This window comes from Brassica napus, chromosome C9 (assembly GCF_020379485.1).
Source record: "Brassica napus cultivar Da-Ae chromosome C9, Da-Ae, whole genome shotgun sequence".
Taxonomy (NCBI): Eukaryota; Viridiplantae; Streptophyta; class Magnoliopsida; order Brassicales; family Brassicaceae; genus Brassica; species Brassica napus.
This window is the reverse complement of record NC_063452.1, coordinates 44,257,066-44,284,467: the sequence shown is the minus strand read 5'-3', so window position 1 is coordinate 44,284,467 and position 27,402 is coordinate 44,257,066. Positions and strand designations below refer to the sequence as shown.

Sequence of the window (27,402 nt, the reverse complement as noted above, 5' to 3'; positions counted from 1 at the left end):
ATGTTTCGCATTTCTTCCGCAAAGGTTTTTTCGTAAAGAAGAATCTATTTCGAAAGTATATTTGTCGAAGAATTCTTCTACGTTTTTCTTTTTTGGGAATTTGGACGTTAACTTCGTCGTAACCGTTTTTGACCCCAACAGTTAGCCCCCCAGCTCGTTAGAGTCGAGACTCTTGCGGGCGGTTTAACGATTTTGGCGAAGTTAGGCGTTTCGGACGAAGTTTACTTCAAATTCCGCATAAGAGAATTCTCGAGAAAACTTTTATTTAAAAAATATAAAATTCTGAGTCCCCATTTCTATAAGTAGTGAGCCCTTGTCATTCATTTGCTTCACACCTTTCCTTCTTCAATCCTTCAAAAACTCTCTAGCTCCAAATCTCTCTCTCTTTTTTTTTTTAACATGTCTTCTTCCCATGGTGACAAGCGAAGTTCCGATGTGGAGATGGGCGAAGTTACATCTCCGGCACCGATTCCGACTTATCCGGTCGAAGCGCCGGTTTGCGTTGCCGATCATCTCTCCTTTCGAGAGAAATTAGTTCGTCGCCAAGCCGAGAAAGAAAAGGTTCGAGCCGGCGCCGAGTTACCATCCTCTTCTGCACTGGCCGTTGCTCCAGATCATGGGACCGAGGGCGCAACTCCGCGAGATACGGGAACTTTCGCAGGCTCGGCTGTTCCGGATGCTTTGGCTTTACCTGTTGGATCGTCCCCGACTCCGATTCTTGTCGAAGATAAGGAGAGGGCCGCTGACTCTATGCCGCCTCCTCCGGCCAGGAAGGAGATCGTTCTAGCGCTGCACGCTCCTAGTGTTGCTCCGGTTACTCAGCCTAAGGGCCGGAAGAGGAAGTTTACCAAGGGCGGTGACGGGGAATCTTCACAACAAGGAGGCTCGAGCATAGCGTCGGAGCTTCGCGGAAAGGTTTGTCGCTCACTCACTTTCTTGATCGTCGTATATTTTTCTAAAAGACAAAGAATCTTTAACTTTCTTCTCGTTTCGCAGTTCGTGTCGTTGATCGACGGGATGATCAGCGAGTGCGGTTCTGAGACCAGTCGTCTTGCCGGGGAGTTGTTGGAATTTCAGGGTAGATGGTCAGAAACCGAGGCCATGCTGACGGCTGTCAAAGGTTCTCATTCCGTGAAAGTGTCGTAACTCGAGATCGCGATAGGGGAGCTCGAGAGGGACCTCGGGAAGACGGCGAGTTCATTTCTCAAGGAGAAGAAAGCCAGGAAGGCCAAGTCTTCGGAGGTTCGTCGTCTTCAGCGTCAGATTGAGAGCGATGCAGGATTAGTGAGCCGCGGGATTCGAGAGGCCAAGGACGCCCTTAGTTCTGAGTTCCAAGCTCGCTTGGCGTAGATCTCTACCTTTCTGGGCTCTCTCGAGTGTATTCGGAACAGGGATTTAGCCTTGGCGACGATCGAGGGCGGGATGGCCGTGGTTCAGTCGTTCCAAAGTGAGACTCCTCCGACCTTAGAGGTCGAAGAGGCCCGACTGTCCGGCTACAAGGGAGATTTGGCAGTTGTGGATGGAGATTTCGATCTCATCCTAGCTGACCTGAAATCTGCGTGCCTCTTTCCGACGTGTTCAGAAGGCCCTGAGGGGAAGGATCCGGTACTCGGGGGTGAAGTGGCTCCAGGTTTAGATGAAGCGACTGGTGAAGAGGGAGCGTGAGCTCTGAGGATGACTTTGGTTAGATCTCTTGCGGGAGATTTTTTTTTTTTTTTGATGTTTCGGCCTTAAATGGCCTTATTTCGTGTTTCGGGACTGGCCGTGTGTGGCTTTGAATCCCCGCCGCTCTGCGGCTTTTATAACAAGATGGCCGAGTTGCATTTTTCATAAGCTTACGTATGGAGTGGAAGAAGGGTGATGAATTGTCGTCTCATATCCTTTTTCGATGTAAAATGTTTTGTTCGAGATCTGTTTCGAGAGTTTTTCCGCGAGATATCAACTTCGTGGGGTATCTGAAGATGTCGAACATAAACATAGAGGCATGGTTTTGGGATCACGTATCTTTTGGATATCATGCCTTTGAGATGTTAGAGACCAGTGCGCTGGGTTTAGGGCAAGACCTAGGTTTACTTTCGGTTTAAGATTTTGTGCGGTGACTAGCCGGCTATCGAATTATCTGTCGCGATTTTAACCTGATTCGTACCGATTTAAAGTCTGCGATAGGTTCTCGGCTTATATGACTTGTTGGATACGAATCGAGCATCTCTCCGGAGATAATTTTTAAGCCAACCGGAAGTGCTGGACCAAAATTTCGGGTTTCTTTTATAGCGCTATTATCCTTGTGTCGGATGTACGAGAGTCATCTTCGTAAGATGGCTATGTCTGTTTAGGACGTTCAAGAGTTCGATGTGATCAGCACCGAACTTGGCGGCGAATGCCATTTGTTTAGAGTTTTTTGCGCAAGATATGTGTTTAAAAAAATTTTGACAGAGTGTCCGTCTTCGTCGTTCGGAAGAAGTAATCCTTGAAGAATCTCTCGCGACGTCTCGCGATGCTAATGGCTGCTTCTTCCTAGCGGCTGATTTATTTTTGTAATTCGAAAATGTTTCGCGGGTAAAAGATAATTTGCTTGGTTGAGATATGTCGGAAACATCGAAGGCGTGGTCGGATGTTTTCGAGTTTGAAAGTATACGAGTATACGTATCTACTCCACCCCCCCCCCCTTCTTTTTGATGAGGGGGGACAGCTGAATTTGCCTTTTGACAAACTGCCTACGTACTCGTAGTTCGGTGATTGCGAGTTGATCAGCGATAGTATTTTTTGAGATGCATCGCGTTCCAGGTCCTTGGAATTTTTATGCCTTGCATGTTGGCAATTTCGTAAGAGCCTGGTCGGACGATTTTTTCGATTTTATAGGGTCCTTCCCAGTTTGCTCCGAGTTTTCCCGTGTTTCGTTCGGCGGTGTTTTGGAAGACTTTGCGAAGGACTAGATCTCCCTGATTAAATCTACGAATTCCGTACGTTGGAATTGTAGTACTTCGCGGCTGCGTGTTGGTAATTTTGGATCCGGATGAGCGCTCGATCCCGGCGCTCGTCAATGAGATCGAGGTCGTCGAGGAGCATTGCGTTGTTGAGCTCCTCTCGTTCGGGAAGCAATCTTCTCCGAACACCGGGGAACTCAACTTCTGCGGGAATCATGCATTTCGTTCCGTACACCAGAGCGAAGGAGGTTTCTCATGTTGCTCGCCTCGGGGTGGTACGGTGGGACCAGAGGACTCCCTCGAGTTCGTCGGCCCACCTGCCTTTTTTGGCCTCTAAACGTTTCTTCAGTCCGTCGAGAATGGTTTTATTAATCGTTTCAGCTTGTCCGTTACACTGCGGATACCTGGGCGTCGATTTGTTAAGCCGTATTTTCCATTTTTCCCAGAATGCTTCGAACTGGGTGGAGATAAACTGAGATCCGTTATCGGTCACGATTTCGTAAGGAACTCCATGCCTGCAGATGATGTTTTTCCATACGAAACTTTTGACTTGGACATCTTTTATACTTGCGTACGAATCTGCCTCTACCCATTTTGAAAAGAAATCGGTGAGGACTAAAAGGAAACGCTTTTGCTTTGAATTATGGAGGGGACCGACGATGTCCATGGCCCAGCGCATAAAAGGATAGGTCGATGTGATGGAGGAGAGGACTTCGGCTGGTTGTCGGATGGTTGGAGCATGCCTCTGGCATTTTTCGCACTTTCGTGCGAACTTCTCGCAATCTCCGATCATCGTTGGCCAGTAGTATCCATGGCGTTTGATTTTCACTGCCAGTGATCTTCCGCCGCAATGATTGCCACAGGACCCCGAATGTACTTCTTCCATCAATTTTTTCGATTCTTCCCCTTCCAGGCACGTCATGAGTGGTCCGGAGAGTTTCCATTTGTAAATTTTGCCGTCTACTGTTACGTAGCGCGCGGCCTGTGTTCGGATTTTGCGGGCTGCCCATTTCTCGGTGGGCAGGGGTCCGTCGATAATGTAGTCTTGAATCTTCTGCAGCCATGAGGTATCGCAGACGTAATTAGATTATTCCGCTTGCGGTTGTATTGCAACTTCTTCTTCTTCGTCGTCTTGACCTTCTATGAGGTTGACGACGATTGGCGGTCCGATGCTCGGGTGTTCGATGAACTCGACCGGAATTACCCTTTTGAGTCCTGGATCGGAACTTGATGCTAAGGCCGCGAGAGCATCTGCCTGGACGTTTTCGGAACGGGGAATTCGCGTGAGGGCAAAACAGTCGAGCTCTTGAGCTAGTTTTCGGACCAGTTTAAGGTACGCATCCATCCGTTCGTCCCTGGCTTCATACTCTCCGCTGTACCGACTTGCCACTAACTGGGAATCGCAGTAAGCATGGATGTTTTGTATCTTCAAGCCGTGAGCCAAACACAGTCCTGCGACGAGTGCTTCGTATTCTGCTTCGTTGTTTGAGGCGTGGAATTCCAGCCTAAACGATTGCTCTAAGATCTCGTTCGTTGGAGATGAGAGGCGAATTCTGATGCCTGATCCCTGCTTGGATGAGGATCCGTCGACGTGAAGGAGCCAAGTGGAATTTGGTTCCTCGTTGGTTATGGTCTCTGTTGGTAATTCGACCAAGAAGTCCGCAAGCACTTGTGACTTTGTGCTTGTTCTTGGTCGGTACTCGAGATCGTATTCGCTAAGTTCTACCGCCCATTTGGCTAATCGGCCCGATTGGCTCGGGCTATGCAGGATCGTTCATAGGGTAAAAGTCGTGAGGACGACGATCGTGTGGGATTGGAAATAAAGTCTTAGTTTTCGGGCCGATGTTACGACCGCGCATGCTAATTTTTCCATCAGCGGGTATCTAGATTCGGCATCCAGCAAGGTTTTGCTGATATAGAAAATAGATTTCTGTTCGCCGCGTTCTTCCCTGATTAGCACGCCGCTCACATCTGTTGCTGATACAGCGATGTACAAGAACAAAGGTTCCCCCTCCACTGGTTTTGCGAGGAATGGGGGGGGGGGGGAAGCCAAATACCGCTTCAGCTGTTGGAAAGCGTTTTCGCATTCTTCCGACCATTCGAATTTTTTATTTCCCCGCAAGACATCGTAGAAAGGCAGGCACTTGTCTGTCGATCGCGAGATAAAACGGTTAAGTGCCGCGACTCTACCAGTCAACCTCTGGACTTCCTGCTTATTCTTCGGCGAAGCCATCTCGATCAGTGCGTTGATCTGTTTTGGATTGGCCTCGATGCCACGGAACGTGACTAGGTAGCCGAGGAATTCCCCTGATGCCACGGCGAATCTGCATTTTGTCGGGTTGAGCTTCATGTTATGCGAATTTAACTGGGCGAAACATTCCTCGAGATGTGATACGTGATCCTTTGCTTGGAGGAATTTGACGAGCATGTCGTCGATATAAACTTCCATCGTTTTACCGAGTTGTTGAGAGAACATACGGTTCACGAGTCGTTGGTAAGTTGCGCCAGCGTTTTTGAGGCCGAAGGGCATTACCCTGTAGCAATAGGTTCCGCGATCGGTAATGAACGCAGTTTTTTCGCGATCGTCTGGGTTCATCATAATCTGGTTGTAACCTGAGAAGGCATCCATGAAAGACAGAAGTTCGTTTCCTGCCGTTGCTTCTACCAATCGATCGATGTGTGGCAGGGGGAAATTGTCTTTTGGACAGGCCTTGTTTAAGTCGGTAAAATCCACGCAAACTCGCCATTTTCCGTTTTTCTTTTTGACTACTGCGGGGTTGGCGAGCCAGTCTGGATACCTCACTTCTGTTATTGACCCGACTTTAAGCAATTTTTCGACCTCGTCGTTGACCGCGGAAGCTCGTTCAGGTCCTAGCTTCCGCCTTTTTTGTTTGACGGGCTTGAAAGTCGGATCGATATTCAATTCGTGACACGTTATGTCAATGTCAATCCCCGGCATATCTTCTGCGGCCCATGCGAAAGTATTGAGGTTCTTTTTTAGACAGGTTACGAGCTCTGTCCTCAAAGGCTCGCGAAGATTGGCTCCGATTTCGACGCATCGTTCCGGAGATGCTTCGTCGAGACAGACCGTGACCACATGCTCGCAAGTTGGTTCACGTTTTTCCTCCAGGGCCGCGATGTTGCGAGACTGCCAGTAGAGTTCAGCCGAATCTTGACTTCGCGAACCCTGGTCGGAGACCTTTTTCTCCATTTTTCTGGGAATGGTCTCGAGGTCTGGTCTTTTTCGTTTTTGTTCTGCGGCGTAACACACCTGTGATACTCTTGGGTTTCCCCATATTACCTCGATTCCATTAGGGGTTGGAAACTTGAGGCAAAGATGGTACGTGGATGGGATGGCACGCATGGCGTTCAACCATGGTGTTCCCATGATAACGTTGTAAGATGCAGGACGGTCAACAACTAGAAACTCTATGGCTCTTGTCACGGTTCCAGCTTTGACCGCGAGGTTAATCGATCCGTAAGCCATGGTCATTTCTCCCGAAAGTCCTAGTAGTAGGCTAGGGTATTTCACTATTTTGAATTGATCGATGCCCATTTTCTCGAGAGTATCTTTGAAGATGATATCGGCCGAACTTCCGGTGTCGATTAGCACCCTTGCAACGTCGATATCTCGGATCGTCAGTTCGATTACAAGGAGATCGTTTCGAGGTTTGGTTCGATCGACAGTTGCTCCCCCTTGAACGAGATGACGTTCGTGCACATTGAGTCTTGCATATCGTTTATGATCGTTGAGTGGTTTTTGCGGGTTAGATTGATCCGTACCCCCCCCCCCTCCTTCTAGCGCCAAACTGTGGGAACCGAAATTCACACTGTTGATTTCCATTTAAATAAGGAAAGTTAGGAAAACCCTAATTTCCCAGAGGTCCCGGATATCTGTTAAACCACACGCCAAGCAATCAGAACACGCCATTAAAGACGAAAAGAAATAAGAAATCGTAAAAGAGAGCAAAAGGAGTTTTATTCTGAATCCGCGTATGAGCGTTACAACAAGGTAGAAGCCTTGGCCACGAGAGCTGTCGGCGAGATTCCTAGTTCTAACAACCTAAGACTGCAAAACCTAGTTGAGTCGCAGCTCGAAATAACAAAAACAGAAAGTTGCCTAATTGCTCTAAGTGCTAAGTTCGCTCTAAAAGTTCTCCTTTTATGCCTCTCGCCTAGGACCCCTTATATACTGACTCCAAGGTCGGTTTACGCCTTTCCTCTCCTGCCCTTTAGCCGCCATAGCATAAAAATGGAGATATTCCATTTTCTCCGATCTTCGTAATTATCTTCAAAATTTCGTATTTATCTGCGGAAACTTGACATTTATCTCCCCTTGCGGACCAAGCGTAAACCATCATGCGGTTTACGGGCTGTTGGTTAAGAAATCGTAAGTTGGGCCTCGAGTCGTGTCCTAGGTCCCTTTGGGCCGTCTTTCGACTCGAAGCGTTTATTACGGCTTCTTTCGATAAAGAATGAACTTTCCGTGGTTTTTGCGGTAAAGTTTGATTGATAACTTAGAAATGGCGGGGAACGTGAGATGGGTTCGCTACGGTATTCGGGAGATAGCATCGAAGGGTAGACGAGAATGCATGGACTGATGTCGTATCGACGTTTCGGAAGAGCTCGGTCGCTACGTAGCGACCGAACTTTGGTTCGAGATCGGTCGCTACGTAGCGACCGAGCGGAATGGGCGTTTTGTTGTTATGCAGTGACTGAGCTTTGGCTCGAACTTGGTCGGTACGTAGCGACCGAGCGGAGCACGCGTTTGGTCGCTGCGTAACGATCCTTCTCGAGCTCTTGTCCGATGTTTCGCATTTCTTCCGCAAAGGTTTTTTCGTAAAGAAGAATCTATTTCGAAAGTATATTTGTCGAAGAATTCTTCTACGTTTTTCTTTTTCGGGAATTTGGACGTTAACTTCGTCGTAACCGTTTTTTACCCCAACAGCTTAGAAGAGTTGTTTCAGGCATTTCATCGAACACCTTTTGGGTGGGAAATGCCTAAAGATCAACTTTTGAGAAGCTAACTCAGAAGATGCATTATGATTACTCTACTAGCAAGGTTTTGGAATGATCTACTCTAAAACATCCTAGCTCTAACCTAATCACCCTCAATCTTCCTAACCCATGAATTCAAATGGTGATTACTCACTACTCTTCATGATTCCTCTTAAACCCATTTTGGATTTCAGATTAATCATACAGAGGGATACAACAACGAATTGGAAAACACAGAATTGCAATAACTAGATGAACAAAGATGATTCAAGAGATGAACTTTCCAAAAGTTTTTCTTAGAACAAAGATATTCTGTCTGGTCGCTGCCAAAAGTACTTAAAACATAGGTTTTCAGAAGTAAAAACGTGCATAATGAAATGACCAAAAGGCCCTTGAGTAGAAATGAATTCGAGCAAACAGAAGGCGCGCAGCGACCTCCAGTGGTCGCTCCGGGAGGTTGCTTCAGGCTTCGGGAGCGACCTGGAGGGGTCGCTGCGAGACGTCGCTCTGGGTCGCTCTTCGCGAGCGACCTCGCTGTGTCGCTCCGGTCACGTCGCTCCGGGTGATGGAGACACGAGCGACCTCGCTGTGTCGCTCCAGGCCGCGTCGCTCCGGGTGATGGAGACGCGAGTGACCTCTCTGTGTCGCTCCGGTCAAGTCGCTCTGAAAGGGTGTCACAGCGACTTCACGGTGTCGCTCCGGTGAGGTCGCTCTCATGCACTGCTAGTCCAATAATCACCTTTATCACCTCTTTTGAGCTCCAAATGCACTCAAATGTCTCCAAGAACTCCATGTGGTACTCCAATACCTGATAAGGACTCATGTATGCAAAATGCAACCTAAACATGGCTAAATCCTAGTCTATATGATCAAAATGCACATGGATGAATGGATAAGACAATGAAAATATGCAAGATATCAAGTTTGCAAACGAACTTGAGGAAAGGATGGGCCCCAGTAAGATCATAAGAACGAAAACCTGACTTATGATTTCTTGCCGATTAAACAAAAATAAGTTAAATTAGCAGAAGCTTCTTTATATGATTCAATTGGTTTAAAAAATAAGCATCCTAAGAAAACTTTAAAATAAATAATAAAAATATTGTTTCTTAATTAAAAAATAAGAATCTCGAACAAGTTATAAATAATAGTTATATTATTAATAAAATGAAACGTCAATATTAAAAATATATACTATGATGCTCTTTTACAAATCCACACTAAATAAAACTTATCATAGATAATTTTTATAAAAATTAACAATATAACGTAAAAAACATTCATTTTATCCCAAACCATTGACTAAAAAAAACAAACGCTTCTGAATAAATGGTCTTTTAAACAAAATGTTACAAGAAATAAAAAAAAATCGATAACTTAAACTCACTATCTATAAGACATAGCTATAACACCTTACATTGCTTTCAATTTTGAACTTACATAAATAACCAAAGAATGAGTAACAAACAATTTCTCTCTTATAAGTTCTCACACTAAACAAGACTTTCAGGAGCAAATCTCTGACGCACACTCCACATCTACATCCACAACCCAATACACAACAATCTATCATTTCCAGCTACCATCTATCACTGACCATAAAGGTAATTTTAATGACTCAACAATTGAGGGCACAAAATTCATATTAACATACCATGAAATAGACAACCCCGACTCAACCCTGCTTATTCAAGAGACAACCAATACGTGATGAAATTACTAACAGCCGAAGACAATAACATAACTGATGATCTTGAAGTTACTCTTACCATCACGTACTACAACCAAAACGCGACTACAAGACTTGACGCCGACCTTATCATCACCGATCTTGAGTGAACTAATAGGCCTCCAACTACAAAAGAAGAAAACGATACATGCATTGTATGCTTCGAAAATTACAACAATGGAACCTATCTATGCTCTCTACTTGCGGCCATACTTTCCATTTCCGCTGCATTAATTAATGGCTTCGTACAAACATAAGCTGTCTCATATGTAAGAAAGTCATCTATGATTCAACATTATTACCATTTATAAGGAAGTTTCTTATGTTCCAATTTTCAACTTCATTAATATACTGTTTTGAATATTTGTTTTAATTTTAAGCAAAATATATAATTTTTTTTCCTCATTTCCTAATATGTTCCATTGCTAGAATTAGTTTCTTACCAAAAACTAAAAAAGGAAGAATATATGAACAAAAATTCATTATACATGTTTAAATTCAGATTAATCTCTAAAATAAAATTTCAAATGTCGTTCCTTCTATATACTGTCCACATGGTACTTAACAGTATAAGTATATTTTCTAAATAAAACATCAACTTTACTTTATGTCCAAATTCTAACTAAATTAAATTTGTTACGACTATCGGCTTTTTATTCTACTTTTACTGAATCAATTAGTCACAGTCACTTATGCTATTCCACTTTGAACTAAGCTATTTCAAAACAAAAAATATAGTATGGTTGCTAATTAATCACTATCAAATGCATTGGAAAAATATCATTTTCTTTCGACGTATTTTCATTTTTATTTATGTGAACATGGTTTCTTTACTAAGACCATAAGATGAATTGTAAATTCACACAAAATATACGAACCCGACGAATAGCGCCGGAATACCACTAGTCATTCTATAAGTAAGAAAAAACCTAAAATTCGTACTCATCCAGGGCCAATAATGACACATCAGATTAGAATTTGTTCTTAGAAATAATCTTGGGGATTATGATCTCTAAGAAAGAGTAGTCGTCTTTGTTGGAAAGGAAAGCTTCGGAGTTTTGGGGGTCGGCATCGCCGGGAAGCTCTAGACGGCGGACGTAGCCGTATTCCCACCACCGGCCGCTTCTCCAGTCGCCGTTGGCCGCCGTTTTCTTATTAATGTTCCATTGGCCACTAATCTCCATCATTTTTCCATTAACATCCACGTACACCTGCACGTTATTTTTCCCCACCACTAATACCAAAAATATAATCAGTTTTTTTCTTGAACCCTATAGAAAAGGATTGCATGCATGTATAAACCATTATATATATAATTTTTCTCTTGGTAAGCCTAAAACAAGAAAACTAAATAAGAGAATGTAGGAAGTATATACCGGGGAGGTCAGATATAAGGACATAAGTTTGGTCGGTTTGCGACCAATCGACTCTACACTGTCCTACGCTCCTGAGGCTTGCTAGCAAAACATCTGCCTCGAATTCCCACAATGGAAACGCATCTGACGGATCAAAGTACTTCCCGAACAAGAAGGGGCTGAAAATAGATCCCTCGCTGAACACAGCCTTCTCCGAGCCTCCTGCACCGCTTAAGAACCTCCGGAAAACTTCCTCGCTGAGCGGTACGCTCCACTTTCCTGGCGTCTTGTCTTCGGTATAGATCTCTAGTTTGAGGCTTCCACTACTACTCGTCATGAGAGAGAGAGAGAGAGAGAGAGAGAGAGAGAGAGAGAGAGAGAGAGAGAGAGAGAGAGAGAGAGTGTGTATCTGTGAGAGAGTTTTGGAATCAAGGTTTTGTTCTTATAGTATGAGTTTCAATGTAGCTGATACAAAGGCGATGCGAAAAAGCTTAGTAAAAAGAACTTTCAGTATGCGACGGATCTAGAAGTAAATTTTATGGACACGAGAAAAATAAAATGATATACATTAGTATATCATAAGTTCATAACAAAACAAATATTTTAAGAATATAATTGACGCAAGCACATTATTGGAGGCAGTAAAGAGAGTTTTCTAACTTGAAAATCTACTTCTCATGTTTGCATTACCAAACAAATTAGTTTCAAATGTAATTGGGTGCATCCATTCCCCTTCGTGCATTGCATCCGCTCATCTTTGCAGTAGTATAGTGTAACGCGTTAGCCATATAATTTGTATAACTTCCTATTCGTTACATGATCTTAATTGTTTTTTTTTTGTAAAATACATCTTAATTATTGGTAAAAAGAACTTCTAGTATGCGACGGATATAGAAGTAAATTTTATGCACATGAGAAAAATAAGAAAAATAAATGATAAAAATAAATGATATACATTAGTACATCATAAGTTCATAACAAAACAAATTTTTTAAGAATATAATTGACGCAAACACATTATTGGAGGCAGTAAAGAGAGTTTTCTAACTTGAAAATCTACTTCTCATGTTTGCATTACCAAACAAATTAGTTTCAAATGTAATTGGGTGCATCCATTCCCCTTCGTGCATTGCATCCGCTCATCTTTGCAGTAGTATAGTGTAACGCGTTAGCCATATAATTTGTATAACTTCCTATTCGTTACATGATCTTAATTTTTTTTTTAAATACATCTTAAGTATTGGTAACCATTACGACAGTATCAGGATTAAAATCTACACGTCTACTTTTAGCCAAAAAAGAAGAAGATAAATCTACACGTCTACTAGTTAGTTAATAGTCGGAAGATGATCATGCATGTTATTGCACCCAAAAGAAACGCATCTTGTTGATGAAAGGAAAGTTTATGTGGAGGTATATTTGTAGCACACTTAATTATCACTTTTACTTAGATTGACATGATAGGTCCAAAGTAAGATTAAAGAAGAAAATTATACGATGATAATGGAAAAAACTAAGGGCTCAAATTTATTTGGGAATGATAATGAGAAGGGAAAAATATTCTCCTTCTGTTGTGACAATACTATAGCGTGGTTAAAGTAAAGAAACGAATATGTTCTCTTGACGTAGAAATTGCTCGAAGGGTCACAAAAGAAGTCTGTCCTTTACTTCGAACCATTCCATTTTTGATTCTCCATCTTACACTAAGAGATCATATTTTATATAAGAAATTATATATACATATATATATATATATATATATATATATATTGTTTTCCTTGTATATCATATAATTTTGTCTTAAATTCAGATGAAAGAACGATGAATCTCTTACGTAAAATAAAATAAAATCGAAACTGTGTTGCAGCGAGGACAGGTTCTATCTCAGATCTTTGAAAATATATCTTTATTGTGTTCTGGAGAACTGCAATTTATTGGGTAGTTGTTTGGGAAAATCCTTGACCTGATTGTTTGTATGGAAGAGTTACCTTCTTCTGGTATCGGGTTCCACGTCATCTGCAGCATATGATTGTTTGTATGGAAGAGTTACCTTCTTGTGGTATCGGGTTCCAGGTCATCTGCCGCAGGTGGCATGAAAGCCGCGGCTAGGATATCTAGGTTCTCGTTGTTTACTTTTGTGACACCCGATTTTCTCGAAATAATATAAATGCAAAATTAACATAATAATAGATACTGAAATAATAATAATTCTACATTATAATAGCAAAGTCAAAGTCAACTCTGAAAATACCGATAACATCCGAAATATAGATAACGACATAAATCCGAAAATCTGAAATAGGAAATAACATAAACGATAAAAGTCCAAAGGCCTAAAAGCCCAATAACGATAAAAACGATAAAAGCCCAAAAGCCCAATAGCACCGGTTCGATATTCACTATTGGTCGTCGGTCTCACCTGAAAGAGAAAGAAGGAGTGAGCAAGAGGAGAGTCACTCAGTGAGGTATGAGATGCTAAACCGTAAACCACTGACTCAGTTCATAGCACTACGACTATGTAGGCCTAGCTCTAGCATGAAACAAACACGGTGTCTAACACATCACACAGAACAATCATATGTCTATTGCACCATAAAACGACAAACAATGCGATGATAGTACATAGCTATTCCCTGCACACCGTATTCTCTTCATAAGGATGCACACCGTATTCTCCTCATAAGGATATACATATATAACTTTTCAGGCATCACTAGTACAGTAGTCCACTCTGTACCCCCGCAATCCAAAAGGCGTCGCTAGTACAAACGTCTTTGTACCCCGCAACCTCCACAAACAAGGCGTAGCTAGAACAAACGTCATGTGCCCCCACAATCCACAAACATAGGCAGCCAGTACAGACGTCTCTATACCCCGCAATCTCCACACATGGACTCGCATATATATACATATATATAACCGTTTTTAACATCGATCATTTCACACAATCGTTGAATCCTCTATTATCATATTTCCGGTTTAACAATCAATAATAATAATAAACAAACAAGACTTTCAAACAGACTTGATTCACATAGACGAATCATGTTTCGAAACTAAACTTTCCACAACTGTAGTACTAAACAAGTTCGGGATTTAAACAGAGTAGCCCTCACCTTAGCAATAAAGAGAAGTGGTGTCTATGAACTCCAGCTGCTCAAATATACACTAAATCTGAAACCAGGGCGAAAATTCGAGCCAGAACGCCGTTCGAACGGTTAAAAAGGGATCTGGTCAAGGTCTACGGAAAAGTCAACCCGCTGGTCAAAAGTCATCCCTTGTCAACCTTTGACCAGAAATCAATTTGACCTAGACCGGTTAACCTTAACCGATTTTGAATTCAATTGAAGCAGATCCTAATTTAATTGCAAACCGGTTTACTTCTAACCAAAATCAATTTTCAATAACCGATCGGTTTAATCCCAAACTGCAATTAATTAAACTAACCGGATTCAATTACAAACCAAACCGGCTTGCCCGGTCAACGAGTTGACTCGCTGAGTCAACTCAGCCGAGTCGCCGAGTCACCGGTGACCAGTCGCCGGCAGCGGCTTACCGGAAAATCACCAGCGGCGGCGGCTTCCCGGCGGCGAACTGACGGTGGCCGGGCACGGAGTCTCCGGTGGACGGTGGTCGGAGACGGTGGCGAGTTGTCTTCACGCGCGGAGGCTCTAGTGGACTGCGGGGGCGAAGGCAAAATCTTGGGAGGCTCTAGCGGCTTTGTCCGGGGTCCGATTACGGCGTGGTCGTCGGTAGTTACGGCTTCGTCTCGACGAGAGGAACACAATGGTGGCCTTGTATGCACGAGATTATCAACGGTTAGGGAGATATGGTCGATTTACTAAAACAGCCGAAACTAAGTAAATGCATGGCGGTGGTTACCTAGGGTGATGATCGGTGGTGACAAGCTTGGCTTGGTTACGGCATGCGGTGGTTCCGGCGAACTCCGTTGATGGCTCAGCTTCTGCAAAAGTTCCACATTCTCAATCTCTTAATTTTTTCTCTCTAAGTTATGATTTTCTTGGATGGTTTGGTGAAGAAAACAAAGTGAAGAGGGGTTTTTATAGCCATTACCTTGGGCTAATCTGATTGGGCTTGGGCCTCTGCGGGTTTGAATCTGTGGGCTTAGGTTTGGGTCATTACAACTTTATTTCTAGTCTTGTTGATTGAGACGCTGCATCAAGTCTTTCATCATGGTCATTATATTTGCGAGATCCGTTGCCGGTGGAGTAATGTCCATGCTGGATCATATCCGGCCATTTTTATCTTCCTTGTAGGGCTGGGAAAATAAACCGAACCCGAAAATCTGAACCGAAGCCGATCCGATAAAAATGAATCACAACAAATCCGAACTCGACATAAATACCGAATGGATCTTATTTTATGTTATTTTATGTTATGAGTATTATCCGAACTGAACCCGAACTTAAATGGATATCCAATAGAACTTGAAACATTCAAAATCCCAAAAAAGAACTTGTATCAAACATGATCTTAAATCCTAATTTGCATCCAAAATATACTAAGATACTATTAAACATTTAAAATAATTATCTATTACATAAAGGTTGATGGTTGAAAGTGGCGGTTGTGGCTTAAATTTTTTAGATTTTGGTTTTGTTTTCGTTGAATAATTTTTTTTTTCATTTCATGAGAACATGGTTTTTGTTTTATGATTTCATTTATTTGGTTTTCTTTATATCAATAACTATGTTTATCTTTCGTTTGATTTTGAATGATCACGTTTGATGTTTTTTTCTTATTTTGAATGGGAAAATTCCTTAAAAGTACCTGGACTAATTTTCATTTGCTGATAAAATACATGAACTATTTTAGATTCCCGTTTAATACACGAACTAATTTTCTTTGCCTATTAAATAGACGAACTTTTGAAATTCGCATGTTTTACACATCGTTTTAGATGGTGTTAACTATATTTAACGGCAGTGACGGCGTTGTTAGTGTTAAATTAACACGTGTTTAAATTTTGAAAATATTTTTTAAAAAAATACACAAACAATTTTTCATTTGCTAATAAAATACATGAACTATTTTTGGATCTCCGTTTAATACACAACCTAATTTTTGTTTTCTATTAAATACACAAACTTTTGAAATTTGCAGATTTTACACTTCGATTTAAATGATTTCAACTATGTTTAGCAGAAGTGAAAGTGAAGACAATGTTAGTGTTTAATTGAGCATGTGGTTAAACTGTGAAGAAAAAAATTCTTAAATGTCCTTCAAAAGATTATATTGTTAGCTTTCTTCTCCATTACGCTTCAATAGTGTACATTTTTTTTTTACGAAATTTCAAATTTTTTTGATCTTAGGAGAAAAAATATATGTAGAACTTAATTTATAACACTAAACTTATTTATCATAGTGTAAATTAACCATGAATCATAATCACTACTATCAAAACGAAGAACAAGAATTATAAATGCATAAAACTAAACTAATTCCAAAATCAGAAACTCGTTTAAAATTATGTAGTTTTCTTCGTCTTTTTCACGACATGGAAATCGACTCCACTTTGAATCGATTAAAAGGGAAATCAAAGTAAAGAAGAAGAAAAGAAACATATTTTGGAGAATAAAAGAGGTTGGAACAGATTAGAGTGCCAAACTCGAATTGAAAGTAACTCAAATTAATTTCAGTTGGCTGAGGGTGAGCGTACTTTTCACAGTTAAACCACTTGTTTAATTTAAACATTTTCTTCACTTCTGCTAAACATAGTTGACATCGTCTAAATCGATGTGTAAAATCTGCAAATTTCAAAAGTTTGTGGATTAAACGGGGATCCAAAAATAGTTCGTGTATTTTATTAGCAAATGAAAAATAGTTTGTGTATTTAAAAAAAAATATTTCAAAATTTAAACACGTGTTAATTAAACACTAACGCCGTCGTCACTGCCGTTAAATATAGTTTAACGCCGTCTAAAACGATGTGTAAATCTGCAAATTTCAAAAGTTTATGTATTTAATAGGCAACGAAAATTAGTTCGTGTATTAAATAGGGATCCAAAATAGTTCGTGTATTTTATTAGCAAATGAAAATTAGTCCGTGTATTTTAAAGAAATTTTTCCTTTTTGAATCGATTTTACTTATGTTTTGGTTACAAAATAGGTACAAATCCAGTACTTTAAAACCGAAGAACCGATTTTACTTATGTTTTGGTTACAAAATAGATATAAATCAAGTACTTTGAAACCGAAGAACCGATTGGGACCCGAACCCGAAAGTACATCGGGTTGTACTGGTTTTTTGAAGATTTACTAACCCCGATCCGAACCCGATAGAACTAAAACCGGTCCCGAACCGAACATTCATATAATCCGAATGGGGCTGATTTTGATAAACCGAAAAAACCGAGATCCGATTGGACAAAACCGAAACCCGACTGGGACTCCGAATGCCAAAGCCTACTTCCTTAGTTTTATTTTCTAATTTCCCCATATACAACGTTAATTTTTTTATCAGATTTCTCCACATACGAGATGTATACATGAAATCAATAGCGAATTATTTGAAGATGTTTATTGATTGATCAAAGAACAATTACAAGGAGAAAGACAGATAAAATTGTAAAGAGTAAGAAACTCGTTAAGAACAATAAATCTGAATAAATCCTAGTTCTTGTGTCCACTTATGTGCAATTGTGAATGTTCTTGCTTTCACTTAGGTGTTTTCCATATATAGCCATTTTCTTTTTCTTTTTTTTTCTCTAAATCGGCGTGTTCCTTTTAGAGATGTTAATTGGGTCCAATGACCGTGGGCTAACCCTGTCCAAATTAAATTGGTCTTGATATGGTCAGATCCAGATGGTTAATAGTCTAAATGGGATAAAACCAATTATAACTAAACTTTTATGGGCCAAAATCATTTGGACATGGGTCCAATAAACCTATAAATTTAGAGTTTTCTAAATTGAAACAAAAATAGAAATCAAAATCAGAAAATAAAAAACATGTTTTTCCAGCAAAAAAAAGTGAAATCACGTTTTCCCACCAAACCCATGAAACCCGAAAAAACCCATAAAATCACGTTTTTAGTCAAAACCGTAAGGTTATGTTTTTCCACCAAAACCGTAAAATCGCGATTTTTTTTGTAAAAACCGTAAAATTACATTTTTGCCAAAACCACAAAATCATGTTTTCTTCCAAAACCATAAAGTCACGTTTTACTTCCAAAATCGCAAAATCACGTTTTACTTCCAAAATCGCAAAATGACAGTTTTTTTTCCAAAACCGCAAAATCACGTTTTCCCGCCAAAAACACAAAATCACGCTCTCCCGCCAAAACCGTAAAATCACGTTCTTCCGCCAAAACCGCAAAATCATGTTTTCCCAACATAACTGTAAAATCATGTTTTCCCAACACAACCGTAAAATCATGGTTTCCCGAAAAACTACAAAACCACGTTTTCACGCCAAAACTGCAAAATCACATTTTCCCGCAAAACCGTAAAATCACGTTTTTTTTTGCCAAACTGCAAAATCATGTTTTCCCGAAAAAATCGCAAAACCATGTTTTCCTGACAAAACCGTAAACTCACATTTTCCCGATAAAACTGCAAAATCATGTGTTTCCACTAAAACCATAAAATCACGCTTTCTGGACAAAACCGAAAAATCAAGTTTTCCTGCCAATACAGCAAAATCATGCCGCCAAAACCGCAAACTCATGTTTTCTCGAGAAAACCACAAATCATGTTTTGCGTAAAACCATGTTTTTCGCGAAAACCGCAACATCATGTTTTCCTGCCAAATTTACAAAATCATGTTTTCCCGCCAAAAACGCAAAACCAAATGTGTTCATTTATGTAATGAATGATTTTCATTTGGACTCTGCAGACAAGCCCAATTGGCATAGTCTAAAATGGGTTTGACACCGTTTGGGTTTTGACCAATAATGTCCAAAAAATTGATTGTCTATTTGAACAAGCCCATTTAGACATGGACAGCCCAATTGATATCCCTAGTTCTTTTGACTGCCTCTTAGTTAAATAGTCGAGTTTGTTTCATTTGGACCCCGCGGACAGTCCAATTGGCATGGTCCGAATTAAGTTTGGTACAATTTGGGGTTTAACCAATAATGTCTAGTTTACGTGAGAAATATCAACCAATCAATCTCCAATAATTACGTGAGAAATATCAACCTACATGTGGTGTTTTGGGCACCAGAGTTTCGCCTTGTATGACATCTAAGAATCTTGAGGAACTAATATGCACAACGGTTGTTTATGTGTTCGAATGTGTGATGTACACAAAATCCAATATTGTGCCATAACTCGTTACTAGCTTTATTAGTCAATTCATAGAACATGAAATTGTCATGGATGCCAAGTTCATAGATGTTTCAACTGAAACGAAGACCAAATATTCTAAGTCTTATTTCAAAGGCGACTAAGATTGACGAACAAAGAGGTGATATGCTCCTTGAATATTCCGTCTGGGTTAGTGTATTCTTCCCTCGTTCTGTAGCTGAAAACTATAATTTTTCCAAAATTAACCGCAAGTTTTAAGATTTTGCAAGGAACTGTCCCTGATTCTTTCAAGAACTCCTCGTTCAGAATCTTATACAAGGCCCTAACCATGTTCTGAATCTCCGAAAATGCTTCCTCTTCCGTAACCCCGTACTGCTTCATATAGTAGTTGATGGCGTTGATAGCAACAGAACGTATTATTATGACTAACCGCCCAACCACCCTCTCTTAGATTCTACAATCCAGAGTACTAAGCCCAGATACACTTGATCTCAATATGAGAAACAAGCCTGATCCAATTTCTACACACTCACAAAGTAAACATTGGGTCCTCTTATATACTCGAGGCCCAACTGACAATTCTGTTTTATTTAACTAACTTCTTGAGCTGACTCCTCCACGTCAGCAGTCTTTGCCTCTCTTTTTATCTCTTCTTCTCGGTGACTTCCTTTCCTCTTCCTTACTTAAACCCTCTGAAGCATATCAGGTGTTTGTATTAGGGAATAGAATATTCCCATTCTTGAGATTAGGATAACTTCCATTATATTGAAGATAATTCCAATTCCGTTAAGGAATATCTTGTCTTTGGAGTTGTATATATACGATGTATTGTCAAACTTGTTCAGTAAGAAAGTATATTTAGAATATCGTTTCCTATCTTTACATGGTATCAGAGCAGAAATTTTCTGTGACCTAGAATTTTTTTTTCTTCTGTTTAAAGTTCTTCGAAGTTCGGAGGCTTGTGTCGTTGTTACTGGTTCTCTGTGAGATTCAGCAAAGATGGTTGAAGGTGATGAATCATCGGCTATCAAAAGAGGAACATCGGATAACGTCGGTGACGTTGGCAACAAGATTGCGACGCCTTACTCTCTCCATGCGTCTGATAATCCGGGTGCTATGATCACGTCTGTGACGTTGACAGGAGAGAATTATAATGAGTGGTCTAGTGAGATGACCAATGCTCTTCGTGCCAAACGGAAGCTTGGGTTCATCGATGGATCTATTACGAAACCATCCGCAACCGATTCTAACTTGGAGCTTTGGCTTTCGGTTAACTCGATGATTGTGGGTTGGATTCGAACGTCTATAGAACCGCGTGTGCGGTCTACGGTTACGTTTGTTCAAGATTCTCATAAACTGTGGGAAAATTTGCGCAAACGGTTCTCTGTGGGAAATAAGGTGCGAGTGCATCATCTGAAGGAGCAGCTGGCTTCGTGTCGACAAGACGGTCAGCCTGTGATTGAGTTCTTTGGGCGTTTGTCCAAGCTATGGGAGGAGTTGGACATGTATTCACCGCTTCCAAGTTGCACTTGTGCCGCAGCTTTGGAGATTGAGAAAGCTAGAGAAGCTGAGAAGATGCATCAGTTCGTAATGGGCTTAGATGAGGTTCGTTTTGGAGGAATTTGTCAGTCGATCATCTCGTCAGATTCAGATTTGGATATTGGAGAGATATATGCTAAAGTTGTCAGAGAAGAACAACGTCTTAATTCAGCTAAAGAACGGGAGTCTCAGCAGAATGCTATTGGGTTCTTGGCTAAAACCGAAGCGGGGAAAACTACCCCTAGTGTTAACTCCACCGGTTCAGGAAAACAATCACAGTGTGCTCACTGCGGGAGAACTGGTCACGATAAAACAAACTGTTGGCAGTTGGTTGGCTTTCCTGACTGGTGGGAAGAACGTTCGTCGGCCAACAAAGGTGGTAATGGAGGAAATAGAGGTGGTTCTCGCGGTGGTCGTGGGCGTGGCTCATCACGTTCTTCGCGTAAAACAGGAGCTCGTGTCAACAATGCTCATGCCACTACCTCAAATTCCTCATCCTTCCCAGGTTTCACAGAAGAACAATGGACAGCTCTTACCCAGATGATCAACGAACGAACACGTCCATCTTCTTCTGATAAGCTTTCTGGTAAGAAGAGACATGGTGACCTTATATTGGACACGGGTGCGTCCCATCATATGACGGGCGATTTCTCTCTACTGATTAATGTGTCTGTCATACCACCGTGTCCTGTTGGGTTTGCGGATGGGAACAGAACGTTTGCAACTCACGTTGGCAGTTTGCCATTAACAGATCAAGTCACATTGGAGAAAGCACTATTTGTGCCGAACCTAAATTGTTCTTTGATTTCTGTTTCGAAATTTTTGAGACAGACAAATTGCTTTGCTCTTCTTACTGATACAGTGTGTGTCTTGCAGGACCGTTTTACGAGGACGCTGATTGGAGCCGGTAAAGAGCGAGATGGGGTATACTACTTTCGGGATGTCATGGCTGCAAGGGTTCATCGTGTGACTAGTCCAGTGGTTAGCTCTGCCGATCAGTTCATGTGGCACCAACGGCTAGGGCATCCGTCGTTTTCAGTGTTATCGTCTTTACCTATGTTTTCTACCAATAAAACAGCTTCCCCTAGTCCATGTGACACTTGTTTTAGGGCAAAACAAACACGAGAAGTTTTCTTTAACAGTTCAAATAAATCTAAAGAGTGTTTTGATATGATTCATTGTGACGTATGGGGACCATATCGTACTTGTTCCTCCAGTGGAGCAGTCTATTTTTTAACTATTGTTGATGATCACTCAAGGGCTGTATGGACATATCTCCTTCTTGAAAAATCAGAGGTTAAAACCGTACTCCAAAACTTCTGTGCAATGATGTCTAGACAGTTTGGAAAACCAGTGAAGATCGTTCGTTCAGATAATGGGACTGAATTTACTTGTCTTACACGATATTTTCGATAACAAGGTTTGTTACATCATACGTCGTGTGTTGCAACGCCTCAGCAGAATGGGCGTGTTGAGAGGAAACACCGACACATTTTGAATGTGTCTCGGGCATTGCTGTTTCAAAGCAAGCTACCAGTTAAGTTTTGGGGTGAAGCCGTGATGACAGCATCCCACTTGATTAACAGAACGCCCACTGAAGTTCTCAAAGGGCGTTCTCCTTATGAAATACTGTATGGGATCAAACCGCAGTATGATCACCTTCGTGTCTTTGGAAGCTTGTGTTATACACATCGCCGGTCTCGTGACAGAGATAAGTTTGGGCCAAGGAGCAGGCGATGTATCTTCCTTGGTTATCCGTTTGGTCAGAAAGGTTGGAAGGTTTATGACTTGGATAAGAAGGAATTTCTTATCAGTCAGGATGTGGTTTTCTATGAGAATGAGTTCCCAATGGCCTCTGTTCAAGTTTCCCCACCTGCGCCTGTTCCATCTTCGACGTTCGTTTCTGATGAGGATTGGTTGCTACAAGCAGAAACGAATTTAGACGAAAGGGGGGAGCAGTGCTATACCCCCTGTGATCGAACAAGAAACAGAGATGTCTGATCCAGCTCATCTCCCCACCGCAACAGAACACGTTGAGGAACTTCAGGTTTCTTCACTTATAGTATCTGATACTCTTAATACAAGTTCAGAGTCTTCCACTCCAGTAGATCAGCTAGGACGTGGTCAGCGGGTTCGTGTGCCTCCAGCTAAGTTTCAAGATTATATTGCTTACAACACAGTCACCATAACCCCTCTCGCTCCTCTTTCCGCTCAATCACTGTCCTCCGATTCGGTTCCTGGAAAGACACCGTATCCCCTGGTTGAATACCTTTCTGATTTTTCCTTCTCACCTGCGCATCAAGTGTTTCTCGCAGCAATAACTGCAGGTATAATACCGAAAAGCTATTCTGAGGCTGTGAAAGAGAAAGTGTGGCGAGTTGCTGTTAAAGATGAGGTAGTTGCACTTGAAGACCAGGGCACATGGGATGTGACTTCGCTTCCACCAGGCAAGGTAGCTCTTGGTTGTCATTGGGTCTTTACGATCAAATATAACTCTGATGGGACCATTCGGCGTCACAAAGCACGTCTTGTCGTCCGAGGAAATCACCAAATCGAGGGGGAAGATTTCAATGAAACTTTTGCGCCAGTGGTTAAGATGACCACGGTTCGTGCGCTCCTTCGCATTGCGGCTGCTAAAAAGTGGGAGGTTCATCGAATGGACGTTCATAACGCCTTTCTTCATGGTGATCTCGAAGAAGAAGTTTATATGAGGTTTCCTCCAGGTTTTTCACATTCCGATCCTACAAAAGTGTGTAGGTTACGCAAGTCGTTATATGGGTTACGCCAAACACCGCGTTTCTGGTTTGCCAAACTCTCTCAGGCTCTTACAAAGTTTGGTTTTGAGCAGTCCTATGAGGATGCCTCGTTGTTTATCTACATCAAAGGTGAAGTTGAGATAAGGGTTCTTATCTACGTTGATGATTTAGTCATTGCGAGCAATTGTTTGGAGCGGCTTAAGAAGTTTAAAACATACTTGGGTACTTGTTTTCATATGAAAGATTTGGGACGATTGAAATACTTCTTAGGCATTGAAGTTGCTAGATCAGATGAGGGTATTTTTTTATCTCAACGGAAGTATGTTCTTGACATTGTTGGTGAAACCGGTTTACTTGGATCAAAACCTGCAGGCACACCTATGGAACAAAACCATAAACTCGCATCTGATGATGGTCCTCTGTTCTCGGATCCCGGTCAGTATCGACGTCTGATAGGCCGACTAGTCTACCTCGCTATCTCTCGTCCTGAGTTGTCATACTCCATTCATCTCTTGTCTCAGTTCATGCAGACTCCTCGCCAAGCTCACTGGGATGCTGCCTTGCGAGTCGTTCGTTATCTAAAGGGGTCACCTGGTCAGGGGATCCTCTTGCGTGTCGATACCAATCTAGAGTTGTCTATATACTGTGACGCAGATTGGCAATCATGTCCTCTCACTCGTCGCTCTCTCAGCTCGTTTGTAGTGATGATGGGAGGGTCTCCCATTGCTTGGAAAACAAAGAAACAAGATATTGTGTCTCACTCCTCAGCTGAAGCGGAATATAGGGCGATGGCATGTGCGGTTAAAGAAATGAAGTGGATCGTACCTCTTGTCAAAGATCTTGGAGTTATAGCTTCTACACCTGTCTTTTTTTATTGTGATAGCCAAGTGGCTATCCACATTGCTTCGAATCCGGTTTTTCATGAAAGAACAAAACATATTGAGAGGGATTGTCACTGTGTTCGTGATGCTGCTCGTGCTGGTCTAATCTCAATGCGTCATGTTCGTACAAAGGATCAACTGGCGGACATTCTTACAAAGGCCCTCGGTCGACCTCAGTTTGATTTTTTGCTGTCCAAGTTGGGAGTTCAAGATCTTCACTCTCCAACTTGAGGGGGAGTATTAGGGAATAGAGTATTCCCATTCTTGAGATTAGGACAACTTCCATTATATTGAAGATAATTCCAATTCCTTTAAGAAATATCTTGTCTTTGGAGTTGTATATATACGATGTATTGTCAAACTTGTTCAATAAGAAAGTCTATTTAGAATATCGTTTCCTATCTTTACAGTTTTCTTTATACCCTCTGCTCATATCATCCTGTTAAGCACCAAGTATATTACTCATCATGTGTGTAGACACATGTTCATTAATTAGCCAAACCAGAAGAAATCTTGATCATGTTATTGTAATTACCTCGAGACGACCCCTTTTAGCCTGAGCCTCAGCGTATTTTGGTCTGGATTTTAACCACTTATAACCTTCTTCCCTAGCAGTTTTTCCCAGCCCAAGTAAACTGCCTGCTATGGATAAAGTATTCCTCAAATGTAGGCACCACGTCTGTGTGCGCCCATTCCGCGAAGCAAAGGTTGGCTCTTATGTATATCTTGAACTGCTTATTTAATAGGAGTACAAAAGAGAATTTTAATGTCTACTATAATATCTACCTGTAATATTGTCCACTGAATGGTAGTCGTAGACTCATACATTACCTCTTCAAGTAAACCTTGCACATTGAATGACAAGCCTTCTTCAGATATGCCCTCGCTTTCACACTCTTTGATAACATTCCAAGCAAACTTGAAAATGGTTTTCATATATTCTGGTAAACTGTCTGCGCAATCTGGAGCCCACCTGTGTATACAATACATAATTACATACTGAGATTTCTACACTAAGATTGTTCAGGTATATAGGTAGATTTTATTTTTATTGCTATCACTTTTGCATTCTTTGGACATACGAATTACCCCTCTCAGGTATAGGGCATGTATCTCATACCTGATTACTAATAGACACTCAATTCATAAACCTTTATAAAATATGGTGGGAGTTTAGATGCAAAATCGTACTGCTTTCACCATCTGTAGAACAACGACAATGACTGTTATTTTAGCTCGTGTAGTTATTATTCTCAAAAAGAGATATATAGCTAAAATTAATCGGCAAATACTTGGTGAAAGTTTTCAGTTCTTGAATCCAATTCAGCTGCAAGAACTTGAAATTGAGCTTAGCAAATTTCAGTAGCATCTTGTTGTGATATTCTTCTTGTTCATAGAATGTAATGTATTCCCTTGTGAACACCATTTCGGCATTAAAATGCTGAGGCGTGCAAAGAGCATTTCGTATACGCGTTGAGATACGAGAAGAACTTGCTCCATTTTCAGCTAACGACACTAACTTTATTGTCGTGAAGCTCAAAGCTTCGTCCAATATATAATCTGTTGTTGTCCTCAAGTGAGCGGCTTCATACAGGCTCACCATACCCTTGGCATCCTCGATTAGACATTCCTTAAACTTTCCGTTTCCCCCTTTGAATCTCTCAAACACGTCTGTACCTCCAAGAGAAACATCTTGTTATCATAACTTATATTAATGAAAAAAGAGAGTTGTACCAACATCTATCGAAATTAATAAACCAGGCAAGATTTTCTTTACCGGAAGAGATGTTGTAACCGTATGTTCTGAAAACCCAGAAGATTGTAGAGACTGTGTACAAATCATTGTCACCGGCCAACATATCCTCTATCTTTCCAAAGCCCTCTTTTGCCATTTTTTCCGACTTTCGTCAATCTCTTGGTAACCTTCAACGAGAATACATCACCAAATCTTCATCTTGGTATATTTCAAAGGTCAAACGAACAATCACCTGTATCGTAACCTTCATGCCTCCTAGGTTGTTCAGTCATTGCAACATTTAAGTGTTTTCCTGTTTCCAAACCAATTTTTTTTAGCATGGTGTAACTGGCCACGTTGGTACAACTCCCACCATCGATGATGAAACTACACACTTTATCTACTTTTCTTCAAGTACGGAACAAAAATATTTCCTCTGCTACTTCTCTTACACACCAGTTTGAACACTCAAACTCTTTCGTGCAACCAGTAGGTCGCCTTTGGCTGGTGTCTCCTCACAATCCTTCAATGAAGACACAGAATTGGACACCCATTCGTCTTCAGTCTCTATTTTCCCATTGTCGAAAAGAACCATTATTCCCTTATTAGGAGACTCATTTGCATAATGACCACATCCATGACCCTTGCAGCCCTAAATATCCCGTTCTAACTAATGGTCGCTTCTCCTTGGTTTTTTCTTTATTTTTCAGTAAACTCTTTTTACCAAATTTTCGTAGTCTAGATTCTTAAGTTGTTCTCTTTGTTTATGTATCATTGCTAAATCATTCAATCTTTCTAGTACATGATAATTAATCGCAGATATACAACTTTATTAACCTTAATTTGGAAAAGCTTCATTTATATGGGGGGGGACTGAAATAGAAGCATCAACAATATTGATAATAAATTATGAGCTTGGATAATTAACACTTTCCCATTCCTTTCAAAGAGTTCACAATTTCAACACGTCTCTTGTAATATTGTGACAAACTTCTCTTTTAGAATATTTTTCCAAAAATTTAATTCTGAATAACAACAATAATTGTTTATTGCATTAAAGTGGCTTTAAATTTGGTACAAGATGTCATCAAACTATCATCACTTGTTAACTTCAGTTTCCCTAAACCAATCAGAAAACAAAATGTTTGTTCATACGTACTTCTGAGATTTCTCAAATCTTCTCCCAAGAGAAACGAGAGATTTATCCATTACTTG

At 41.0% G+C, this 27,402-nt stretch overlaps 2 protein-coding genes across 2 annotated transcripts; both read right to left on the bottom strand.

The window, feature by feature from the left end:
- Window positions 1-8,199: 8,199 nt before the first annotated feature.
- LOC106423124 (21.7 kDa class VI heat shock protein) lies at window positions 8,200-11,568 on the bottom strand. Its single transcript, XM_013863909.3, has 2 exons — window positions 11,028-11,568; window positions 8,200-10,885 (listed from the first exon to the last, which is right to left on the bottom strand). The coding sequence occupies exons 1-2, from the start codon at window positions 11,341-11,343 to the stop codon at window positions 10,623-10,625; spliced, it is 579 nt and encodes a 192-aa protein (XP_013719363.1). The 5' UTR covers window positions 11,344-11,568; the 3' UTR covers window positions 8,200-10,622.
- Window positions 11,569-25,060: 13,492 nt separating this feature from the next.
- On the bottom strand, window positions 25,061-26,344 carry LOC106423152 (terpenoid synthase 1-like). Its single transcript, XM_048768023.1, has 4 exons — window positions 26,230-26,344; window positions 25,745-26,123; window positions 25,284-25,425; window positions 25,061-25,183 (listed from the first exon to the last, which is right to left on the bottom strand). Exons 1-4 carry the CDS (start codon window positions 26,342-26,344, stop codon window positions 25,061-25,063), a joined length of 759 nt encoding a protein of 252 aa, XP_048623980.1.
- Window positions 26,345-27,402: the final 1,058 nt, after the last annotated feature.

Excerpts from the sequence above, each read along its gene's own strand:
- LOC106423152 (XM_048768023.1), bottom strand. The coding sequence starts at position 26,344 with ATGGCAAAAGAGGGCTTTGGAAAGATAGAGGATATGTTGGCCGGTGAC. Across the intron at positions 26,124-26,229 it reads CGGTTACAACATCTCTTCCG|ACGTGTTTGAGAGATTCAAA; the intron begins GTAAAGAAAATC and ends TTGGAGGTACAG. Across the intron at positions 25,184-25,283 it reads TGCAAGGTTTACTTGAAGAG|TTCAAGATATACATAAGAGC; the intron begins GTAATGTATGAG and ends TTAAATAAGCAG.
- LOC106423124 (XM_013863909.3), bottom strand. The coding sequence starts at position 11,343 with ATGACGAGTAGTAGTGGAAGCCTCAAACTAGAGATCTATACCGAAGAC. Across the intron at positions 10,886-11,027 it reads CCTTATATCTGACCTCCCCG|TGGTGGGGAAAAATAACGTG; the intron begins GTATATACTTCC and ends TTTTGGTATTAG.